A 23,931-nucleotide genomic window follows, 5' to 3' on the forward strand; every position below is an offset into this window, starting at 1 on the left:
TGATGATGTCTGCTTGTGTGGCAATCTTTCCTAAACTATATCCTAATAAGCTTGTTTGTGATATTGTGTGTGGATGCTTGCTGATGGTTGTGTCCATTATCCTTGTTTAATAAATGCCCCACTGTTTGTTAATTTATGCACTTGTCTGCATGTGAGACTCTAAATTTGTGTGTATGTGTGACCGTGTATACATGCTGATCAATGTGGTTTAAAAATAAATAACTAAGCTGCCTCTGTCATCATATGTTTGTGATTATGAAAATGGGAAAATAATGATATTAATGTTTATCTCTGTGCACTTATGTGCCTGTGTGAGTCAACATGTGGGAGGACATTTTTCAGATTTTGTATCTGTGTGTTCATGTGTGTGTTATGTCTGTACGCATTGTGCTGTATGAATGTATATGTATTCGTGTCCATTTGTGTGTTACCGTGTTTCTCATGGTTATGTGTGTGTACCCCTGCTCAGTTGTGCAAATGCTTTTCTTTTGGTGTATGTGAGTTTTTGTAAGAGCTTAGGTGAGTGCTCAAGTACCATTTGCATGTGTAGCTCTGTGCAAGTATCCGTGTGTGACGTCTTATCTATATGCACATTTGAGTGTGCACAAAAATATGTGTCTTTAGGTGAGAGCCTGTATATGTGTCTTTACATGTGTCATTTGTGAGCATCTCTGTATCTGTGTGCGTTTCTGCTCTTATACCAATTTTTATTATTCTAATTTTATTGTTCTAATTTAAATGGATTGCCCACAATTAGATCTGACCTTGGTGTTGTAGGAAACATTTTCCATCATCGTGGAGAAATAAGCGTTTTATGAGCGACTCTTCTGTTGCAGTGATAGAATTTCTGTTTCTGAGACAAAAGGCCTGAGTTCAAATCCCCACTGTCCCAGAGATAACATTTCTGAATATGTTTATCATAAAATATCTACTTATGTTCTGTATGTGAAACAAAATAATATCAGGTGTTCGAATACAGAATTGATCCCATGTGCTCCAGGAAACTGAGACAAAACTATGGAATTCAAACTGGGACGATGCAAACACCAGTTTTGGATTATGGGAATCAATGTTAATCATTTGTTAACAGGGCCAAGCGTGTCTAACACACTTCAAAGGTATTGTTTTGCATGGAAATGTTAAATCTTCGGACAGTAAGCAAGAAGCTGACTGTTCCTGTTAGTAACTGGGTTACATTACAGAGGACATCTACCATGAAAACTCTGCGCAGGGAGCAAGAGGACAGACCATTCATCGTTCCCCTCTTCCCTTTGCTCCAGAATAACTTATCTGTCGATTCTCTTTGGTGTGAAAGTGAAGATACATTCTGTCAACTCATGCATTGGTGCAAGATCTCTGGCAGTTCCACAGAAACAAAGGTTACATTCAAACTGCTCTGCACTCTTTACGATTGGTATGTTCCAATCAAAACTAATTTTAAAAGTCTCTTAAATTTACATTTCCAATTGGCACAATGTGGCAGTTTAAAACTGATGTGAATTTTGTAAGAATGCCCAATCGGGGGAATCAAGAACACCAAGTTCAAAACGCGTGCTCTACTCTTGACATAAAATGGACATTGTTAGATTTCATCACAAAGGGATTTAGGATAGATAACGTCCTTGGCGGAATCCTGCAATGAGTGAGCTTTACTCTGTCTCTGACCCAGGGTGTATCTGAGCAGGGAACATTAACTGCACAAGACACTCGTCCTAGACCTGTTAATAATCCACTTTAACTACACAGATGCAATGTAAGTCAAAGTGAGAAACGACTAATTCAGTATTTAACTCACAACTGGAGGAAAAAAAAACTTTATTATTTTTGTTGAATTATTAAATGTAACTTTGAGATTTTTATTGACATGAATTAACAGTGTCCATCAGTGCAAGTGAAATGTTTACGAAACTCGGTTTACCGCTGGATTTATCGACTGTTCTGTTGATGATTTTCAATGGAATCGCTTCATGTCCCACCACACAGGAGTAAGAAGCACCGCTGGCCCACTCCTCCGCTGTAATGGATAACAGGCTGTACATGAAGAAGGAGGTGTTCTCGCTCTCCGCCATCACCTCGGTGTTCTTGTAGTTATTGGGATTCACCGGTTTGTCATTGTTTGTCCACTTGACGAAGATCTCTCGGGGGGAGAAACCTCTCACTAAACAGATGAGGGAGAGAAACCTCTGAGCGGAGATTTCTTCTGTTGGTGGCAGGAGGACCGACACTGATGGCTCCAGCGGATTAATCACTGCAGAATATTTGAGATAAATATTAATTAACTATAAAAATCCAGAATCAACATCGCAATTTCACTAAATATTAAAATACACCATTTTTAATTTGGGATTTATTCACTTTCGTTTTTTAAAGGAGCAGAATGGTATCCGTGATGTTCAGTAAAAGAAGTAAAGAGTTTAGTTTGAAAGTCGCCTCCATGTTTCCAGCCCACAACGAGGACATTCTGTCCATTTGTCATTGCTGATGGTGACATCACAACCCAGGCTTCTTCCCACCTTATCTGACTTAATCAGAATACAATATCCTTTGGTCAGTCTTCTTCTTAATCAGCTACTTAGCTATCCTGCCTTCAGATACATCATTAATGCTCCCAAAGGTGTTTGTTCATTTCCAATCAAAGCCTGCCATTGATGTAACTGGATCTGGATTACACATGGGATGCTTTGTGTTTTAATCTCACCGCTCACCTTTCTCCTTGTGGATGGAGTCTCTCACCGGAGTCGGTAGATTCTGATGGTACACCACACATTCAAAAGTAACGCCACTCAGCCAGGCTTCAGTAGAAATGTCTAATTTGCTGATCACGCTGTCGGGATTCTGTCCAGGCTGCTCAGCAATCTCTGATTTCAGAGGCTTCTTTTCTTGTTTCCAGGTCACGTTGACTCCAGAAGGAAGATTGGACACAACGCAGGTTAACGTCACCGTCGCCTCCAGTAAGACTTGTTCTACTGGCGGTGGGAGGATTTTAACGGTGTTAGCGTGGCAATCGGTATCTTCTGTGAACAAAAATCAAAGTCAATGAAAAATGCCCCTTTATGATACAAACAGCCAATCTTCAGATTACTCCTTCACAGGGTGAAGACACCACCTTCAAAACGGCAACTCCAACTATTGCTGAAACGATGCTTACTATTGTTGATGTATTTTGATTTGTGAAAGCATTTGTGATTACCTATAACATACCCTGTGTAATTATTCTTAAAGAACACTGGCTTTGTAACAAGTGAAACCGTGAAAAAAGTAAAATCATCGATTTTACCATCATGTAACCCATGGAATTACCTTTCTTTCAGAGTTTGTCTCTCACTTAAGGCCATCTACTGATAGTAATCTGAATATAATGAGTTCATTTCCATGTTCATAACCCTTACTGCTGGTCACAACTGCCAAATCAAATCCCACATTTTGGACAAATTGTAATAAATAATAATTATTTTCTTTGCAGAGTTCTAAAGTGTTATGGGAGCGGTGAACAACCATGGAAATTCTGTTCATTATATTTAAAGTGATCGAAAAGACTTTGCGTTATTGGTGTGAGATCATTCTCTAATTTACGTCATTGTTCCTCGTGGGCTGAGTGTGGAGTAGATCTGAAAACAAGACACTGAGTACAGCATTGGATATCGGGAAGGACACCCACCCCCCTTAAGTCTTTCCCTCCATTCAGTTAGTTCATGACTGGTCTGTACTTTCACTTTATTTACCCGCTGCATGTTTTAATTTCTTCATAGATCAGAGAGAAAAAAACAAGCAAAAGCATCTTAAATTAATCTACAAATGCAATGGAAATATGCACTAGTTTCATAGACATCCATTTCTAACTGTGTAAACATCACCACACCCAAACCAGGCTAAATCAGCCTGTCTCAAATTCTTAGTTCATTCATCCCTATTGTGGCATTACTACCAGAATATATTTTCCTGCCTCATCCACTAATTACAGAGAGCTCAGTGAGATCACGTTTATCCTATTCTGGATTAGTGGTGCTGGAAGAGCACAGGAGTTCAGGCAGCATCCAAGGAGCTTCGAAATTGACGTTTCGGGCAAAAGCCCTTCATCAGGAATAAAGGCAGTGAGCCTGAAGCGTGGAGAGATAAGCTAGAGGAGGGTGGGAGGGGGGCGGGGGGGCGGGGGGGGGGGGGGGTGGAGGATGCTACCTGAACTGCTGTGCTCTTCCACCACCACTGATCCAGAATCAGGTTTCCAGCATCTCCAGTCATTGTTTTTACCTCGTTGATTTTAACCCTACTGCGAATCCTCTTGCAAGGATACCTGCCTTAAAGACGTTTTCCTCCTCTCTCTATAAGAATCTCAGGGAGTCCCTCTCCCACTGCAACTCCCAAGTCATTTCCTCTGCCCTGAAGCTCACCCATTGTACTCTATGCTACTTTCTCCCCACCCCCACCCTCCTCGAGCTTATCTCTCCACGCTTCAGGCTCACTGCCTTTATTCCTGATGAAGGACTTTCCAGAATCTGGTTTCCAGCATCTGCAGTCATTGTTTTTATCACGTTTATCCTAGTTAATCAAATATGATACCCACTTGGTCTGTGGCCTGATCCCATAAATGAAGGAAAAGAGCTCAGTACCAGATAAAAATCAGTGTCGTACAATGTCCAAAGCCAATAGGTCATTCCTGAGCAGGGAATGAAGCATTGAACGCATATTGATTTATTTTCAAGTAAGGGTCACTGCAAATTTTAACCATGTCATTTTGAGACCACAACATCATAAGATAGAGGATCAGAGTAAGGTTGTTCAGCCAATCCAGAGTGTAGATCAGAGTGGCGCTGGAAAAGCACAGCAGGTCAGGCAGCATCTGAGGAGCAGGAAAATCAATGTTTCGGGCTAAAGCCTTTTTGCCTGAAACGTCGATTTTCCTGCTCCTCGGATGCTGCCTCACCTGCTGTGCTTTTCCAGCACCACTTTGATCTGCACTCTGGTTTCCAGCAGCTGCAGTCCTCACTTTTGCCTGTTTGGCTAATCCAGTCTGATCTGCCATTCAATCATGGGTGATATGTTTCTCAACCCCATTCTCCTGCCTTCTCCCCGGACTAAGCAAGAACCGATCTTTCTCTGTCTTGAATACACACAATGGCCTGGCCTCCACAGCCCTCTGCAGCAACAATTTCCACAGATTTATCACCCACTGGCTGAAGAAATTCCTCCCCATCTCAGTTCTAAACGGTGCCCCTTTGACCCTGAGACTGTCCCCTTGGGTCGTAGTCTCGCCTACCAGTCAAAACATCTATTCCACGTTTACTCGACCTCAGTCTCTCAGTATTTTCTATGTTTCAATCACATATCTCTCCAATACCCCCCCTCCACCCCCAAACTTATCCTTGAAGCCATTACCAGGCAAGGATTCAGCACTCTCAATTCCTCTCTCTGCATGGTCAGGCAACAAACTATTTAATACAGCTCACTGTCTATATAACTATCATCAAAGAGAGGAAACATACTTTTCTGACTTGCCAAAATGTTGAATTATGAGCAATGCTAATGTAACACTCAAACTGAAATAAGAGACACATGGCATATTGGGAAATGAGAAGCTGTACCGTGCTGTTTACTACGCCTGATAAATTAGTGTGTTTGATTCACATCCGAGTTCAGAGTGATTTGTAGCTCTCTCAGTCTGTGTCTCTTACCCTGGAGTGCGGTGATGTTTTTACTTTGAGTGTTCTCTCCATGAGTGACCTGGCAGGTATAGACCGCGCTGTTGTACCATTCACCATAAGGGACCATCAGCCGACTCGTCACCGAGAAGTTCCCGTTCGCCTCACACACGGGAGACGTGAAGAAGCCAGAATCCAAGGGTCGGCCATTTTTCAACCAACTCACGGAGATTGACTTCGGATGGAACTCGATGATTGAACAGACGACGGTTGCAAACTTGCTGCTTGCGATTTCTTCACTGGAGCTCACAGTTAGGAGAAGGGTTGGTGGGAGAGGACCTGTCCCTTTAGGAAACACATCGTATACATTATCTGACGAATTTCATAACAAATACAATCAGTTCTCATATATCAAGGTTTCTTGTGGTTAATGGATACTAACCTTGATATTATAAAAATCATAATTGTGCAGAGTGCTGAAGAAGCTGGGATCCACACAGAAAGATCATTGGGGAATGTGAAGGACTAAAATTAGAGGACACAGCAAGGGAGTCAAGGAGGCATAGAAACTATAGGCCGGTTAAATCAGAAGGGAGATAGCAACATTGGATGGTATTCGTTTTAATGAAAGAGTCTGATGAACAAGGCAGATGAATTACCGGCATAAATGAGGAAATGATGCCGTTGTTATCATGGAGACATATTGAGAGTGGGGCAGGAGTGGCTATTCAATATTTCAGGATTTAGTACCTTCAGGTGAGACAGGGAAAGATGGAAAAGGATGGGAGTGGGGTGTACGGTACAGAATGTTGCTTCTGTCGCAATTCTGACAGGAGTATTTTTAGCTGGAAAGAGAAATGACATCATGGATACCTCCTCGAATGAAGGCAAATGAACAGTACTTCAAAACCAAAATACAGTAAACATAACTACTGGGAGAGCACAATAAGACCTTACTATAGGTCCAAAAGACCAAGTGCAGATACATGGGCAAATTTCAGAGTAACGTAAATTAAATAGGGGAATGAGAAAAGCGGTTTTTAACTTCCTCAGTATAGGCTTGGATATTCATTTTGTCAAAAGTTTAGCGGGAGCAGAATTCTGAAAATGTCCCCAGGAGAATATTCTAACAAAGTATGTGTTTAATACAGAGAATTTTAATCCAGACCTTGCAAGAAAGGGGTGAACCTGGACTTAACTTTAGGGAATGAAGTCGACCCAGTGGATAAAACATTAATGGACAGTGCAGACAGTGATCATAAATCTGTTGGATTCCAGATTGTTCTGGAAAGAGATAGAAATTGGCCCAAAGTTCTGAAGGGGGAAGGACAATGTTAATAAGATCAGGTAATGATTGGACCAGAGTGGACTGGAACTTAGTGGTAAATCTAAATCATAGCAGTGTGACACATTTAAGAAAGAAATAGGAAAAGCACAGGGAGGACATTTCCCAGGAAGCCACTGTGTGGGACCAAGAATGTAGCGGGCTCTAGACATCAAACAGACCATGAGAAGAGCAAAAGGGACCATGAGAAAATAATAGCAGTCAAAATAAAGGAAAATATTTTAAGACGACACAGGCTCGTTCATAAAAGAATAATATGGGAAACAGTAATGCCCATTAAGTATTATTATTGGAATGGAGCCAGAGGATTAGGTTGCGGTCGAAATGAATGTGTTTTTTTTAATATTAGATTACTTACAGTGTGGAAACAGGCCCTTCGGCCCAACAAGTCCACACCGCACCGCCGAAGCGCAACCCACCCATACCCCTACATTTACCCCTTTCCTAACACTATGGGCAATTTAGCATGGCCAATTCACCTGACCTGCACATCTTTGGACTGTGGGAGGAAACCGGAGTACCCGGAGGAAACCCACGCAGACACGGGGAGAACGTGCAAACTCCACACAGTCAGTCGCCTGAGGCGGGAATTGAACCCGGGTCTCTGGCGCTGTGAGGCAGCAGTGCTAACCAGTGTTGTGTCAGTGTTCACTAGTCAGATGGACAATGTGGGGACAGAAATCATGGAGGAGTGTTGTGATGTACTTTCAGAATTAGGACAGATGTGATGCTCTGTGTTGTCTTGCTGGATGAAAAGGACAGATGAAATGTATACCAAGCTGTTGAGCGATGCAAAGGATAAAATAGTTGGTCAATGACAATAATTTAGAATTCCTGTCTGGTCCCAGCAGTTGTGCCAAGTGAATGTAGATCAATCAACATTGCACTGTTATGCAGGACGAAGGAAGGCATAAACAATGAAAACACAGATCTGTCAATCTAGTCTAAGTGGTAGGGAAACTATTGAGAAGCGGGATTAGTCTTCATTTAGAAGATCAGTCAACAATTTTCAGTACGGTTTTATTGAGAGGAAGTCATGTCTAACAATTTGATGGTAGTTTTCAGAGAGATAACTCAATGTCCAGATGATAGCAATAATCAGAGCCAATGGGATCCGAGTTAATCTGACGGATTGGATTCAGAACTGGCTGAGTGGTGGGAGCAGGGGATAATGGTCATTGGGTGTCTGCGTGACTGGAAATCTATGTTTCGTGGTGTTCTGCAGGGATTGGTGTTAATTTCCTTGCTGTTTCTCTTATATACCAATGATTGAGACTAGAGTGTAGGAGGGTTAACCAGTAAATTCACTGATGAAAGGAAAATTATCATGTTGGTAAGTCATGAGCATAATAGCTTTAGATTGCAGGAGGATATACAAGGGTTGGTTATATGTGAAGAGAAGTTGCAAATGGAAACATTCTGGAAAAGTGTAAGGTGATGTACTTCGGCAGAAGAAACTGCGAGGTATTACGTTTTAAATGATGGAACCCGGGAAAGGACTGAGGATCTTTGGTGTACGTATCCACCGATCCCCTATAGTACTGTGTCGTCTGGATAAAGAGGCTAAGAAGGTAGGGAGGATATTTGCTTTTATTAGCCGAGACATTGACAATGAGGAGTAGGGAGATGATACTGGAACTTAGTAAAACACTGGTTCGGCCATACGTTGTGTGCATGTTATCGAAGGATCTACAGTGTTATACGTTGGGTGCTCTTTGCTGTCCTGGTGATTTGTGCTGTTTCAGTGACAACGTTTACAAGAAAATCTAAGGTAGGGATAATGTACAGTGCTGGGTCCTCTACTTTTTGTCATTTACATAAATGATTTCGATGTGAGCATAAGAGGTTCAGTTAGTAAGCTTGCAGATGATACCAAAATTGGAGGTGTAGTGGACAGCGAAGAGGGTTACCTCAGATTACAACAGGATCTTGACTAGATGTGCTAATAGGCTGCGAAATGGCTGATGGAGTTTAATTCAGATAAATGTGAGGTGCTGCATTTTGGGAAAGCAAACCTTAGCAGGATTTATACACTCCTGGGGAGTGTTGCTGAACAAAGAGACCTTGGAGTGCAGGTTAATAGCTCCTTGAAAGTGGAGTTGCAGGTAGATAGGATAGTGAAGAAGGCATTTGGTATGCTTTCCTTTACTGGTCAGAGTATTGAGTACAGGAGTTGGGAGGTCATGTTGCGGCTGTACAGGACATTGGTTAGGCCAATGTTGGAATATTGCGTGCAATTCTGGTCTCCTTCCTATCGGAAAGATGTAGTGAAACTTGAAAGGGTTCAGAAAAGATTGACAAGGATGTTGGCAGGGTTGGAGGATTTGAGCTACAGGGAGAGGCTGAACAGGCGGGTCTGTTTTCACTGGAGCGTTGGAGACTGAGGGGTGACCTTATAGAGGTTTACAAAATTATAAGGGGCATGGATAGAGTAAATAGGCAAAGTCTTTTCCCTGGGGTGGTGGAATCCAGAACTAGAGGGCATAGGTATAAGGTAAGAGGGGAAAGATAGAACAGAGACCTATGGGGCAGCTTTTTCACACAGAGGGTGGTACGCGTATGGAATGAGCTGCCAGAGGAATTGATGGAGGCTGGTACAATTGCAACATTTAAGAGGCATTTGGATGGGTATATGAATAGGAAGGGTTTGGAGGGATATGGGCCGGGTGCTGGCAGGTGAGACTAGATTGTGTTGGGATATTCAGTTGGCATGGACGGCTTGGGCTGAAGGGTCTGTTTCCATGCTGTACATCTCTATGACTCTATGAATGTGATTACACTGAAGGCAGTATCGATGAGATTTGCCAGGATTTTGCCTGGATTGGTTTAGTTATGAAACTAGATTAGATAGACGGGGGGTTTTCCTTGGAACAGAGGAGAATTACGGAGAAGATTATCATGATATCTGGAATTATTTTAGGCATATTCAGGGTAAACTGGACGAAACCTTTCCCCTTGATGGAGAGATCAATGCCTCAGGAGCACAGGATTAAGGTAAGGCCAGGAGGTTTACAGTGGATCTCGGGGGAAACAAAATCAAACAGAAGGTGATGTGAGTCTGGAGCTCAGTGCCTACAAGTCATGTAGAGACTAAGCCCCTCATAATATGTATGAAGTATTTAGACGCATACTTGCAAAGGCAAGTCACAGAAGGCAATGGATCAAGTGCTGGCACAATGAGATTGGAATAGGTGGCTATTATTGATAGGTGTGGACTGGATGGACCAAAGGGCCTTTTTCCTGTGCTGATTCTGTGAAAACTGTTATAAATAATGCCTTATTCATGTAAATCCACAGATGCTCTGTTTATCTCAGTTCCCACAACACTTACCAACACATGGCATTTCTTTGCTCTTGTGTGACCCGCTGTGTTGAACCTCACAGTAGATTTCACTGGGGAAATCTACCGCTGACCCAGGCAGGGTTAACTGGCTGCTCAGGGTGTAGGTTCCCTTCTTGTTTCTCACTGATGGGTAAGTCTTCAATCCAGTCGTGATCAGCTCCTCACCTTTCTTCCAGGTTATCTTGGTGACGTCAGGGGAATAGTCCATCGCCAAACAACCAAAGATCAGAGAACCGGTGTTGTGCTCCTGACAGGAGGAGACCAGGCCATAAAGTGTGGGGGGAGACGGTGTCTCCACAATAGAATGACCAATTGAGCATGTTAGTTTCTGTTAATTTGACCTTATCAAATGTATCCTCATCTGTAAATGTTTGCCAGTATGCACCCGCTGAAGTTTACAGCATAACTGGAGTTTATTTTTGTTTCCTACCAATTGCTGGCCCTCTACCTTGACCATTACCATAATTAAAGAAGAAGAACATCCTGATCCCACACCAGTATCTGTTTGAAGATCTCACCAACTGACACTTTCAGTGGATTGCAAGTGAAGAGCAGAGAGATTTCAGTAAATACAAACCAATGATATGCAGATTCATCGAAATTCTACAGTGTGTGCAAACAGGCCATTTGGCCCAAGTCCACACCCACCCTCTGAAAAGTAACGCATCCAGACCCACTCCCCTACCTTATTACTCTACATTTAACCCTAACTAATGCACCTAACCTCCAATTCCTGAGCACAACATGGCCAATTCACCAGTCTGCACATCTTTGGACTGTGGGAGGAAACCCATACAGACACGGGGAGAAAGTGCAAATTCCACACAGACAGTCACGCGAAGTTGGAATCGAACCTGAGTCCCTAGCACTGTGAGGCAGCAATGCTAACCACGGAATCAGCGTGCTGCCCCACTAGGGCACAGTGCTGCTAGACATCAAAAATAAAACAGATATTGCTGGAAATACCCAACGGAGAGAAATCACAGTGAATCAGGTCCAGTGAGCCTTCCTCACTTATCAATGCAAGGTAGAATGTTCTCTCTGGGAGGAAGGTCACTGCAGCAGCAGCACAGGCAGGAGCTGAACACTGGGACTAGGAGGATGGCTGTCACAGCTGACCTCATGCCAATTGTCTGAAAGTTGAAACTTCTAATTTACAATTACCTGAATTTCGAGGCCTCTGAAAAATGGAGGACCATTAAGGTTCAGAGACTTTGGAGTGTTACACCTGAGTATTTACGTAAATATGATTTGAGAAATGAACAAGTACTCTTTAACTTTAATAACTATCAAACTGATACGCAGTTCACCATCAAACCTCATCTCTCAGACTAACCACTGCACGTACCCTCTGTCTAGACCTAAATTTCCATTCACATTGACAAACCCTACCCTGTCATATACCCATTCATACCCAGAACACACAACCATATCACAAGAAACACATCCAAGGCAATCCATATTGGTAGTGCAGCTGAGCAGAGAGATCTCAGTGTCCATGTACATAGATCCCTAAATGTTGCCAGCCAATTTGATAGGGTTGTTAACAAGGCATACTTTGTGTTGGCTTTCATCGATAGAGGGACTGAGTTTCAGAACCATGAGGTTAGGCTGCAGCTGTACAAAACTCTGGTGTGGCCGCACTTGGAGCATTGTGTACTGTTCTAGTCACCACATTCTCGGGGGAATGTGGAAGCTTTGGAAGAGTTCACAGGAGGTTTACCAGGATGTTGCTTGGTATGGCGGGAAGGTTTTAGGAGGAAAGGACGAGGGTCTTGAGGCTGTTCTTTTTGAGAGAAGACGGTTCAGAGGTGACTTAATTGAGACATAAAAGCTAAACAGAGGGTGATGGCTAGCAGGAGGAGACATAGCTTTACATTGAGGGCTGATAGATAGATAGAGGACAGATGTCACAGGTTGTTTCTTTACTCAGGAACACACTGCCTGCAACAATAGGACACTCGCCAACTTTAAGGGCATTTAAAAGGTTGTTGGATAAACATATGGATGAAAATGGAATAGTGCAGGATAGACAGGCTTCAGATTGGTTCCACAGGTCGGTGCAACAATCGAGGTTTGAAGGGCCTGTACTGCACTGTAATGTTCTATGTTCTATATTCCAGATCGACATATAATCTTAATTCTTTTCACTCATTTCCACTCCTGCCACCCTGCACCTGGTCCATGATGAATCTGGTCCTGACTGGGACCTGGCACCGTAATTTGCACAACCTCTGACCTCACATGTTACCCAAGTCAACCTGTGCACATTGTGCTCCCTTCGCATCGGTGCTTTACCACCTGCCATTTTCCAGACTCCGAGCTTTGCATTTTGACATCACGTCCACCTGTCACTTCATTACAGTGACCTTCCAACCCCGCAACAACCTGGCATCCTGCCCACCTCTACACTAACCAGCCTGGCACTCTTCCCACCTCTCCACAAACCAACCTGGCAAAGACAGACCTCCTGCCTTTCAGCTCAAACTACCCCTCACCTACCAAGCACAATTTGACCAAATAAACCTGTGACCATTACCATTTACCTTGATGCCACCTTGCCAGACAGAGTGCATGCAAGCTTACCCAGCAGCCAGCCAACACCTCACAGCCTACCAGCCCAAACTCTCCCACATGCCCAATCTCGCCCCTCACTTGCTCACCACCTTCCAACTTTGAGCCTACTCCACCATAAAGTCAGTGACTCATAAAGTCATACAGCACAGAAACAGTTCCTTTGGTCCAGCTCATCCATGCTGACCAGAGTTCCCAGATTAAACTAATGCCACTTGCCTGCCTTTGGCCCATATCCATCCAGACCTATCCAGTTCCTGGAGCTGTTCAAATGGCTTCCAAATGTTGGACCTATCTCTGCATTTACCACTTCCTCTGGCAGTTCATTCCAATGTTTTGGACAGTTACAACATGAAGCCCTAACTCCTGCACTCATTGCTCTGACCAATGAAGGTACATTTGCCAAACACCTTCAACACACGAGCTACTTGAGACAACGCTTTCAAGAATCTATGAGTCTGAACCTCAGGGCCCTGTGTTCAACATCACTACCCAGTGCCCTACCATTAACTCTGTAAGTTGTGACCTGATTTATCTTCTCAAAAAGCAACATTTCGTATTCATTTAAATTAAACGCAATCTGCCACTCCTCAGCCCATTGGCCCAGCTGATCAAGATCTCATTGTACGTTTAGATAACTTTCACTGCCAATTATACTATCAATGTTGGCGTTACGTGCAAACTTACAAACCATGCCCCATTCAATGTTTTCATGGCTTTCAGCCAATATTATACCCTGCCTGCCTTTCTCCCACATATCCGTAGCATTTTCTTTTAAGGATTGAAGGAATCTATCTCCTTCTTGAAATCATTTAATGTTTTGTCCTTAATCAATTTCTGTGGTGGAGAATTCCAAAGGTTCACCATTCTTTTGCTGGACAGTAAACAATCAGGATCAATGTTATTGGTGTGTTGGGAAGACTGGTGAGCAGCAAAATTAATGATGATCCCATGAATGGAATAGCCTTCTAGAGCGGCCGAGGGGCCTTCTTCAGCTTCTAATTTGAATGCTGACATGTCCCTTCGGCAGCATGTTCCAAAACTGTGATCCTTGAGGATAAGGGCGCACATGCATGTAAATGTTTCATCTGAGAGCTTTCCTCCAAATTAGACTTCAACTTGACTCTCAACTATTTCCCCGCCCCTTTCCTCTTCCTCAATCACAGCCATGGGACTCACTTCTAACAGTGCTGTGAATGTGCTAATACCACACAAACTTCAGCAATTCAAATACGCTGATGACAACTGGTTTCTCAAGGCGATATAAAACGTCTGACACTTCCACACCTGTCTAGAGATGCAAACAACCACTGGAAGAATTGAAAATTATTTGAGGTACTTGTGTGTCCACACAAGATGACATGGTTTCCTTCTGGGTGATTTGACTGTGTTTTCACTGAATGAACAGAGCTATTTCTTAATCATATAATGGGAATGAAGCTTCCCTCATTTTTAGCAAGGCAATCACACATTATATTTCTTTATTCCAGGGAAGTGTAGTGCTAAACTAATGGAATATGATGATTGGGATGCTTCAATTGGAAATTGTCAGAGATTTAAAGCTTACTTTCATGAGCAATTAATTCCAGCCTCATTGTGTCACTTTAAATACTCACAGAAATGTCTTTCAGAAATGGTGTCTCCCTTTGTTATGGGCAGTCGAATCATTAAATCTGGGATAGTTTTTGCTTGTTAATCAAAGGCATTAAAGAGTTTTAGCCAAAGGGAGACCAGTGGATTTGGCTCACAGATGCACCATGATCTAAGTAAGTGGTAGAACAGCTCAAGGGGCTGAGTGCGCTCCTCTTGCTCCTACCTTCCTATCATTGTGTCATTCATTAAGCTAGCACTGGCAGTGAACGCTTTTTATTAAAATATTTCAACAAATTAATTGTTTCACACATGCTTTAAAAAAAAAACTTCTGTTGATTATTTGGAACGGGATCATTGACATTCTCTATTTGAGTGATCAAAATAACTTTCACCCAATTACAACAGCCACTGCTCTGGAGTGTGTTGTTACTTCATGATAGTTTCTTGTGAAACTACAGCTCGAGATCAGGGCGCTCAAATTCAATGATTCTCTGATATTTAATATCTCTGAAAATTCGCAATTTGTTCAAATGCATCTTCTCTCTGAAGAACGTGTTTCATCGAACAGAACTTTTTTCAATGAAACAACAAACATTAAATGCTAGAAAACCAACATACAGACAGAAATTGCTGAAGAAACTCAGCAGGTCTGGCAGCTCCTGTGGAGAGAAAGCAAGGTTAACCTTTCACTTCCAGAGACCCCCCTCTTCAGCAAATTGTTTTCATGTGTTTGGCACCAGAGGTCACACCTGCTGAGTTAGACAGCGATTATGTTGGCTTGACTCCTGTTGGAAAAAGGATTCTTAGCAGAGGTACTGGATGGTCTGAGATAGCAATTGAAGACCAATTGAAAAGCTAACACCATCTGCTGCAAGTGTTGGATTCAGCGGAACCCCCACCGTACTAAACAATCAAATTCAGCTACAGCACTGGTTTAATATAAAGTAAAACAGCCTAAGCATAATCTCATCAAATATGCTTCGAAAATGATTCATTCTGGTTTAGTTATAAATGATATTGTTAGAACAGGAAGTAAAAAGCTGGGATTTCTTTGAGCACTTACTCCATTAACCCCATCTAGCGATACCCAAAAGCTTGTGAACAAATTTTGATCTGGAAAAAGCTGCTAACCGCCAAAATTCTATTTAATATCTAAGAGACACAAGTCAGGACAGCGAATTGAGTAGATTTCACTGGCCTCTGTGAGTGGAATTCCAACAAGCACCCAAACATGTCAATCTGCTTTCTTGCACTGAAGTAACCTGATAAGAGATGGTGTTACATACCTCTCTTACAGGTTGTAAGTGAACACAGGCCACCTGTTTGACAGAATCAGGGACCCTATTACAAACCACAACAGACCTGAACACAATGAGCTCGACACTATCGCGGAGAACACAGCCCACCTGTTTGACAGTGCACAAACCATGTTAGTTATTAACACCTTCCAACAACCAGAGACTGTTCCAGAATGTTTGTACAATAAAAGTAACATTTCAACATTTATCCAATAATACTTTGACAGCAGCTCAGATTTGTTCAAATTCTATGGGAACTGCAGAAGAATAAAACTAGGAATTGCATTGCCATCTATTCACTGTCACTGGATTTCAACCTAGATCTCCCTTCCTCTTAGCCCTGTGAATGTTACTGCACCAGATGATCTTAGTCTGAAATAGATTTAAATGTTTTGAAGTGTATTATGACCGTCGCCAGTGACATTAAAAGCTGATGATAGGTTTTTAAATAATAGGATGCAAAATAATTTCTGCTTCTGCATTGTGCCACTAAACATATCCCGGATAACTGAGGCACAAAGAAAATATGTAGCACATCTCCCTCTGCCTCGCTCAATCAAATATCCCTTGTTGCCAACAACCAATTTCAAAACTCTTATAATCTGCCTTTTGTTCCTGAAACGTTCGTTCTGATTGCTACAACTTAGTCAGGGCTCTCAATTCTGAAGCACCTAATCGAATATTGCATTTCTGATAAAAGTGGTTTTGAAGTGCAAGATAAAATTGAACTGTCTGAGATACAGGTATCCGAACTGGACAATTTACAAATGGTCAGCACAAGTTGTCAAGTTAGCCGGAGATAGCACTGAAACAAACTGTACAACAGCCTTGATCCTAGCAAATACATCTGCTCAATTCCTCACATCAAGTATTTACTGTAATTGAACATTCATCAGAGGAACTAACCAGAGGATTAATGTGAACAAAAATGTGTTCACAATGAACATTGATAACCAATGGGTTTAAACTTAATAAGTCATTGTAATTAACAAAATTATTGAGGTGGGATATATCGCCAATTAAAGCACAGCCCCGGAGGAAATGGATTATTCTCTAATTTATTTTTTACATATTCTTAAAACATTTCTTGAACTGTGGAGATTTTGCATGCACTGCATAAAGCTAAAACAGCATTCAGTGTGGAAATGCATTTCTATTGAAGAAATTAGTGCAAGTTCATTTTCTTGTTAGCTGCTTTTAATGTATGAAAATGTTTAAATAAAAGGTATGAATTGAAAACATGCTTCTGTCGGGAACTGCCCGCTTTAACGGATGTGTAAGTAAATGTGGGCAGTTTCGTGGAGAGCACTGCTGTCTCACAGCTCCAGGTACCCGGGCTCGGTTCCAGCCTCGGGCGACTCTTTGTGTGGAGTTTTCACATTCTCCCCTGTGTCTGTGTGGGTTTCCTCCCACAATCTAAAGATGTGCACGTCAGGTGAACTGGTCATGTTATATTGTCCATAATGTTAGGTGCATCAGTCACCTAATGGGTCTGAGTAGGTTACTCTTCAGAGGATCGGTGTGGACTTGCTGGGCCAAATGGCCCGATACATACTGCAGGAAATCTAATCTAAATGATTGTCACACTTAACCAATGTGAGCAGATTCCTTCCGATAGCTACATTGCAATAATCGGTCAAGTATATTAATTAAAATAAATATTACTCTATTTTCAGTGTTTGAACAAACAATGTGCTCTGTTATCCTCTAGTTCATGTCTTCTGCAAATTTGTGAACTCTGCATATGTCTGAACACATTGATGTAAAATACATTCTCTGCGTTTGCAGCAAATACTCCCATGGTTTTAAGAGTAGATTTCCTACAGTATGGAAACAGGCCATTTGGCCCAACAGTTCCACACTGACCCTCCGAACAGTAAGTAGCCCACTCAGACCATTCCCCCTAACTTATATTTATACTTATATGTATAAGTGTATACTTATATGCACCCTAACCTCCACATCCCTGAACACTATATGCAATTTAGGACAGCCAATCTTTTGGACTGCGGTAGGAAACCAGAGCGTCTGAAGGAAACCAACGCAGACACAGGGAGAATGTACAAACTCCACACAGGCAGTCACCCGAGGGTGGAATTGAATTTGGGACCCTGGCGCTGTGAGGCAGCAGTGCTAACCACTAAGCCATCATGTTGCCCTGCGAATTCATGAGTGGATTATTTTAATTAATTCGAAATTTGGTCTTGGCCACATAATTCACAATAGTAGTTGTTTCCAAAAGAATGACTCTTCAGTTGATAATTTGTTGTAAAATGTAACTATTTATTTAAACGCACTGATTGGGAACACCTAAAGCACTGTGCAGATTAAATAATTCAGTTAATGTTTTATTTTTATCCTGCAAATCCAGTTTAATCAGGGACATAACAATTAATTAACTCTTGTGAAACAATTCAAAGCAGTGAAACTGATCTGTTCTTCATAGAATTGAGCAGAATTTCCAAATGGTCTTTGCCAATGATCTTTTCCAGCCTGAAAAATTGTATGTAGTGTACAGCGGAATTGAAAGGTGTTTCTTGATCAATTATTACACCGTCATGGCATTTTTGCTCAAGAGCAAGAACTATTAGAACATTAGACTTTTGAAATTCTATTTATATTTCTCTATGGCTTGTAATCTGTTTAAAGACAGACCTTGTAAATGAACTAGACAGTTTAGTTCTGAATTTGGACTGTAAAGCATGGATTAGATTAAGCCTTAATTACTACTTCTAAGTAAAAATGGCGCCCGAAGGTATATGTTTTCCCTTCATTTCCAAAACCTTTGCGATTTGTCTTTCACTTAATATTAGGCTTTATGAAATTTCAACTGGCATGCTGATTGCATTGAATGAGGAACCCTGGAGCAGTTCACTGTCACCAACCATATAAACAGTGCAAAAACAATGTAGAAACCAGAAACTGTTTCCCAAATATAACTAATTTAATATTACCCAAGCACACTCCCTCCTCAACAGAGCAAAGATCACCAAATCACAACACGGTGTGTTTGCAGCAGAACTCGCTCTGCAAACATTTCCAACACAACCAAGAACATGGTGTAACCTCACAAAAAAACAGAAATTGAAATCTAACAAAACTACTCAGAATCAAGCAAACTAATGATTAACTTGAACAGTCATAACAAGAAATAACAAGTCAAAACAGTAGCCTGTCTGTGAGGGGACTTAACACTTAAAGCTGTAACGTTTCCAGCAACAGTTCAATTTATTTCCAACCTGTACACCCTTCCTGATCAGGACAATCTTGTGCAGTCTACAGTAGAGCGGTTGAAGGAATATATTGATTAATCACTTCAAGGTCAAACAAAACTATTTGAATGGACAAATATTACCACATTATAATTTTAAGTTAGTTTCAATTACGTAATCTGATCAATTCTGCAGTTTCAGATTTTAGTCCCAAATTTTATTTTGAATGAGGCTACTCAAACAAAATTCATTTAGTTTACATTAGAACTCAGATTTTTTTTTAAAAAGTCAGTGCATTAAAAACTCGTTTCTTTTTCATTTTTCACACTTCCGTGTTTCTGACTTAAGTTGGTTTTCAGACAGTTACAAACGGATGTAATGTTTTCAATCAAGCAGAGAAAAATATGTCATGAGTTTAACAAATCCAGAAATGATTCATGAAAAACAAAGAACTTCACAAATATTGGTAATGAAAAGTAATCCAGAGAGACAATCTCCTCACCAGAAAGAAAACACCAATTACAGAAAGCATGAAAACGCAGATCAAGTCCACAAACTGAATAAGAATCCAATCAACTCAATTCAACAGAATCAAGGAAAATAAAATCAGAATCCAATCAACTCAAAACAACAGATTTAAATGAATGATAATCAGAATCCAAGCAATTCAATTCAACAGAATCAAATAAAACAATTTCAAAAGCCAATCAACGCAATTCAACAAAACCAAGTAAAAACAAAGCCAAAATCCAATCAACTCACTTCAACAGAATCAAGTAAAACAAACTCAGAATCTAATAAAAACAGAATGAAATATAGCACAGCAGGAAAATTTTCTGACAGTTTCTAACCTGCTTGCCATCAACAAAATTAACAAAATAAATGAGAAAATATAATCATAGTAAGAACATTATGTATACGGGGAATATATTCAAGAAATGAATAATGATATTTTAACATATTTTAATCATGTTTGGTAATATTTCAAATATCTTTAAATTCTCAGCATTTGTTGCTGATAATAAAACTCACAGTCAGGGTGTCACTGACATTAAACATTATTTATACCTGACTGATTAAGAGACATTAGGTGCTTCAAGTAACCCAGCCACACAGAATGCCCATCTGATCCAAAAAAAGAGATACACCGAGCAACTGACTCCATCATCACCATTGTAACTATTTGCTGAGCCTTAACTGGTCTACAAATCAGTCTGAACAAAAATCAATCCGAACTAAACCAAACTCAGCACAGAATCTGAGTTTCATTTAATTCAGAAATTAGTCACATGAATAGAATGTTTATTAAAAAGTCACTAAGAAAGTTCAAAGTTCTTACCTGAAGTCACTGTCACCATGGTCCCTTGGCCCCAGTCAGCAAGATAGTCACACAGTGTTACATTCTCTGGTCTGGGTCACACAATAACTAGCTCTGCATGAAACAAATCAAAAATCTACCATTATTTTAAATTTTCAGAACCACAGGCAAAATAACGTCACGATTAATCTTCATCACATAATTGCGCTAGTGAATTCTGATCATTCTTGATACATTTTAAGACTGTTTTATACTTCACAGAGTAATACATGAGCTGATTCTCAAAATCCCCAACTGGTGTATCAATAATTACCCAAACACTCTGACAAATTAAATAGTAATGCTAGCATAAAACCCCACAGAACTAATACTGCACTGCAAGTTAAGACGGTTTGTAGAAGTAATCGTTGACTAGTGTCAATCAATGGAGGCTGAATAGGTTTTTGTATTGGTCATAATTGCAGTGTCACCCCAGCTATATCACTGTGAGACACGTTGTGTCAAATACTATGACAGACTGTAAACTGTAAGATGCAGATAATTTCATCACTCCCTGGAAAGCAGTGATTCAGACTCCTCTAAAAATGATTCAGTGCATTATTTCAGCTTTTACTATTCACTGTATTTTGAAAGCTTGGAATATTTTTACAGGTCTGGTCTGCATTTAACTTGGCAATCAACACAAAGAAGGGAGAAAAAATATTACACATTTTTACAAACTAGAACTACTGGATTGCATTTAAATTGCATCTCACATTATTTCTCGCTCCTGCCATGGTAGAAATCATCAACTTGAGATAAACCCTTGTCAGCGGTTTTTGTATGAGGATGTCACTATGCACAATACTGTGACCCACTGTAGTATCACAATGATGTAGACCAGTACACTCATTCTCTGTTCTTTACTCTAGGTCTCAATTTTCATTTGAAAGAGCCATTTAGTACTGATCATGATTAGAATTAATGCCATAGTTGACATAACAATTAGCAGTGATTTCCTGAGCTGTCAGATATATTAAAACTAATATTTTGACCAAGCATTTAATTGATGGCAGTGATAGCAGTACATATGATAAGCCCATAATATTGTCTCATTGTATCACCTAGTTTGCTAGTTTAAATGGTACACTTCCTTTTTGATAGTTTTGTAAGAGGCAGCCTGAGGTCTGCTTCAGATTGCAGTTGGTATAATTGCATTTAAAACTCGTACTGACCATCAGTTTATGATGATATTGACAAAATGTTCCCTCGAGCTGTTTTTGAACGGGTCCAGCCCTGGTTCCTCTCGCTGTGGTCTCTTGCACAGTAATAGATGGCGGTGTCTTCGATCTTCAGGTTCTCCATGTCCAACGCGAAAATGTTGTTTGATGTGTCTTTGGACGCAGTAAATCGACCCTTAATCGCTGGTGCATAGTTATTGCTGTTTGAATTATAGTAGTTCAGCAGCCATTCCAGACCCTGTCCGGGAACCTGTCGGACCCAGTGCATGGTGTAGCTGCTAAGATCGAACCCGCTGGTTTTACAGGTCAGTTTCAGGCTGCCTGCGGGACGGCCAGTCTCTGCCTCTGGCTGGGTCAAAACAACCTCCGACTGGACACCTTTAAAAAAGAAAACAAATAAACCATGAGCATTAATGCTGATGAAATGATAGCTGAGTCTTTTACATTCCTTCGGTAGACTAACATTGAGACAGTCACAAAGAGAGACTTGAACAAAAAACACTCAGATGATAAGAAAGTCAGTAACAAACTGAGAAAAAGTGTCGACACAATCATTCTGATAACTTGTGGGAAACGGTTCTGTCAAGATCTTTCTAAACAAAGCCGACCCAGGAGTGTTGAATTACGGTCTAGTGCCCAGGATTCATATGGCCATCGGAAGGGGCAGGCTGACAGCTTCCGCCTGTTGGCGTCCTGCTGGAGGCTGAGACTGGATCCTGGTATCAGCTTGCACAGCCCGAACACATGGGGTCATGTCTTTACATGAGGTTCTGCTTAAACATAGATATATACACATCTTGGGATATTTGTTTTGCTGAATAGCTTCTTTGGAAGTAAATTTGAGTAGCTTCAGGTCTGTTTCAGATGATAGTTGCAAATGTTTTGTTTAACAAAACAAAACTAATTCAATTGGAAGTTCGCTCCCTTTATTTCTACAGTTGAGCTTTTTTCCCCTGCACACCGCAAGTCTCTGTCGCATTACAAAATAACATGTAATGCATAATAAACATTTAAAAATTCAATTTAGGCAACTGAATACAGAGCGTGTCCAAAGTGATTATATTTAGAATATTCAATTAGAAGTTAACTCTCTTTAGTCCTACCTTCAACCACAAGCACATAAAGCTAAAAAGAACTTCAATAATATTAGTGACTTTATTTTTGCTGTCACTCAAAGTCTCTCTCACATTACAAAATAACATACCATTTCTAATCTGCGTTTCTAAATTCAATTTAGGCAACCTAATATGGAGCATGTCTAAAGTGTTCAGAATGTGAGTGTATGTCACTAAACAGTTTGGACCCGGAGATTAGAAGCACCTCCTTTGCATTGCAGAATGTCTCTCCCTGCATTTTTTTTTTCAAATTGCTCCAACCCTAAAATGCACAGTAAAGGAAAGCTGTGTGCCTGAGAAACAAAAAGTGAGTTGGCAGTGAAACATAACACCTAGGTAAACTTTTGAAAGAGCATCTAATGAACTACAACAGGACAGTCCATAAGTTTTTTTTTGAAAAATCCTCAACATCTAAACCATTGCAGGTAACTGTCTGGGTACATCAGGAGTGTCTGGTTAAATTAGAGAGTATTACAATAATCATTACCACGAATGTAGGTCATAAACAGTACATTTCTCTGCTCACTAATAGCTTTGACAGAGGCAGTTAACTCATAAAAATCAGCAAAAATTCGCCATTACACTACAGTATTAACCCACTCAGTTTCAATGAGATGCATGAATCAGAGAATGTTGCAACAAGTGATGTGAGTTTGAACTAATTCAAGTTTATTAATTTACTTTGAGATGATAACAAATGTTACTGCAATGTGAGATTTTGGATCCATTAACTTCATATTCAGGAGCTTTAAAGATACTCAATAAACAGGCTGAACTAACCAGAATGTCAGTGTCCTGTTTTCTGATAGTCATACAGTGAATGCTGTATTCAGTGACTTTCCTTTTTAAAGAAGAAATGCCAAGTGAAATGTGTCCATTGTGAATAAATGGGAAAATATTGTTTGTTTGGTAGGATTTTACTTTAGTTGATTCATTTTCCCTTTAATCGGCCGGATACTGCAATGTGGGATGCAATTAAGCTGCAATGTTGGCAGCAATTAAGCTGACTGCAGAAAAGGTCCTTGAGTTCCCAGTTTCATTTACTGGAAGCAGATGGAGTTTCTGCAGTGGATCAAAGATATTTTGCCTCACTGTTGACCACTTGGGGGAAAACCAACTGCAAACCATAACCACTGCCTCCGCACAAACAAATCTACTCAGCAACAATGCTGGAGAAAGGTTTATTTTTCAGTTGTGTAACTTGGAGAACTAGTCTCTCCTCTCACGGAAGGAAATATTCGCAGAGTCTCAGACACAACCAACATCAACAGCTCATT

The 23,931-nt window shown here is 40.8% G+C and overlaps 1 gene segment (V, D, J or C); it reads right to left on the minus strand.

The window, feature by feature from the left end:
* Positions 1–20,786: 20,786 nt before the first annotated feature.
* Positions 20,787–22,134, minus strand: LOC148137657 (Ig heavy chain V region-like). The segment is given in 3 exon segments: positions 20,787–20,843; positions 21,534–21,917; positions 22,070–22,134. Coding segments are annotated over 2 exon segments (402 nt in total).
* Positions 22,135–23,931: the final 1,797 nt, after the last annotated feature.

This window comes from Chiloscyllium plagiosum, unplaced genomic scaffold (genome assembly GCF_037043375.1).
Source record: "Chiloscyllium plagiosum isolate Xiang-an unplaced genomic scaffold, Cpla_swu_hap1 HiC_scaffold_42, whole genome shotgun sequence".
Lineage (NCBI taxonomy): Eukaryota > Metazoa > Chordata > Chondrichthyes > Orectolobiformes > Hemiscylliidae > Chiloscyllium > Chiloscyllium plagiosum.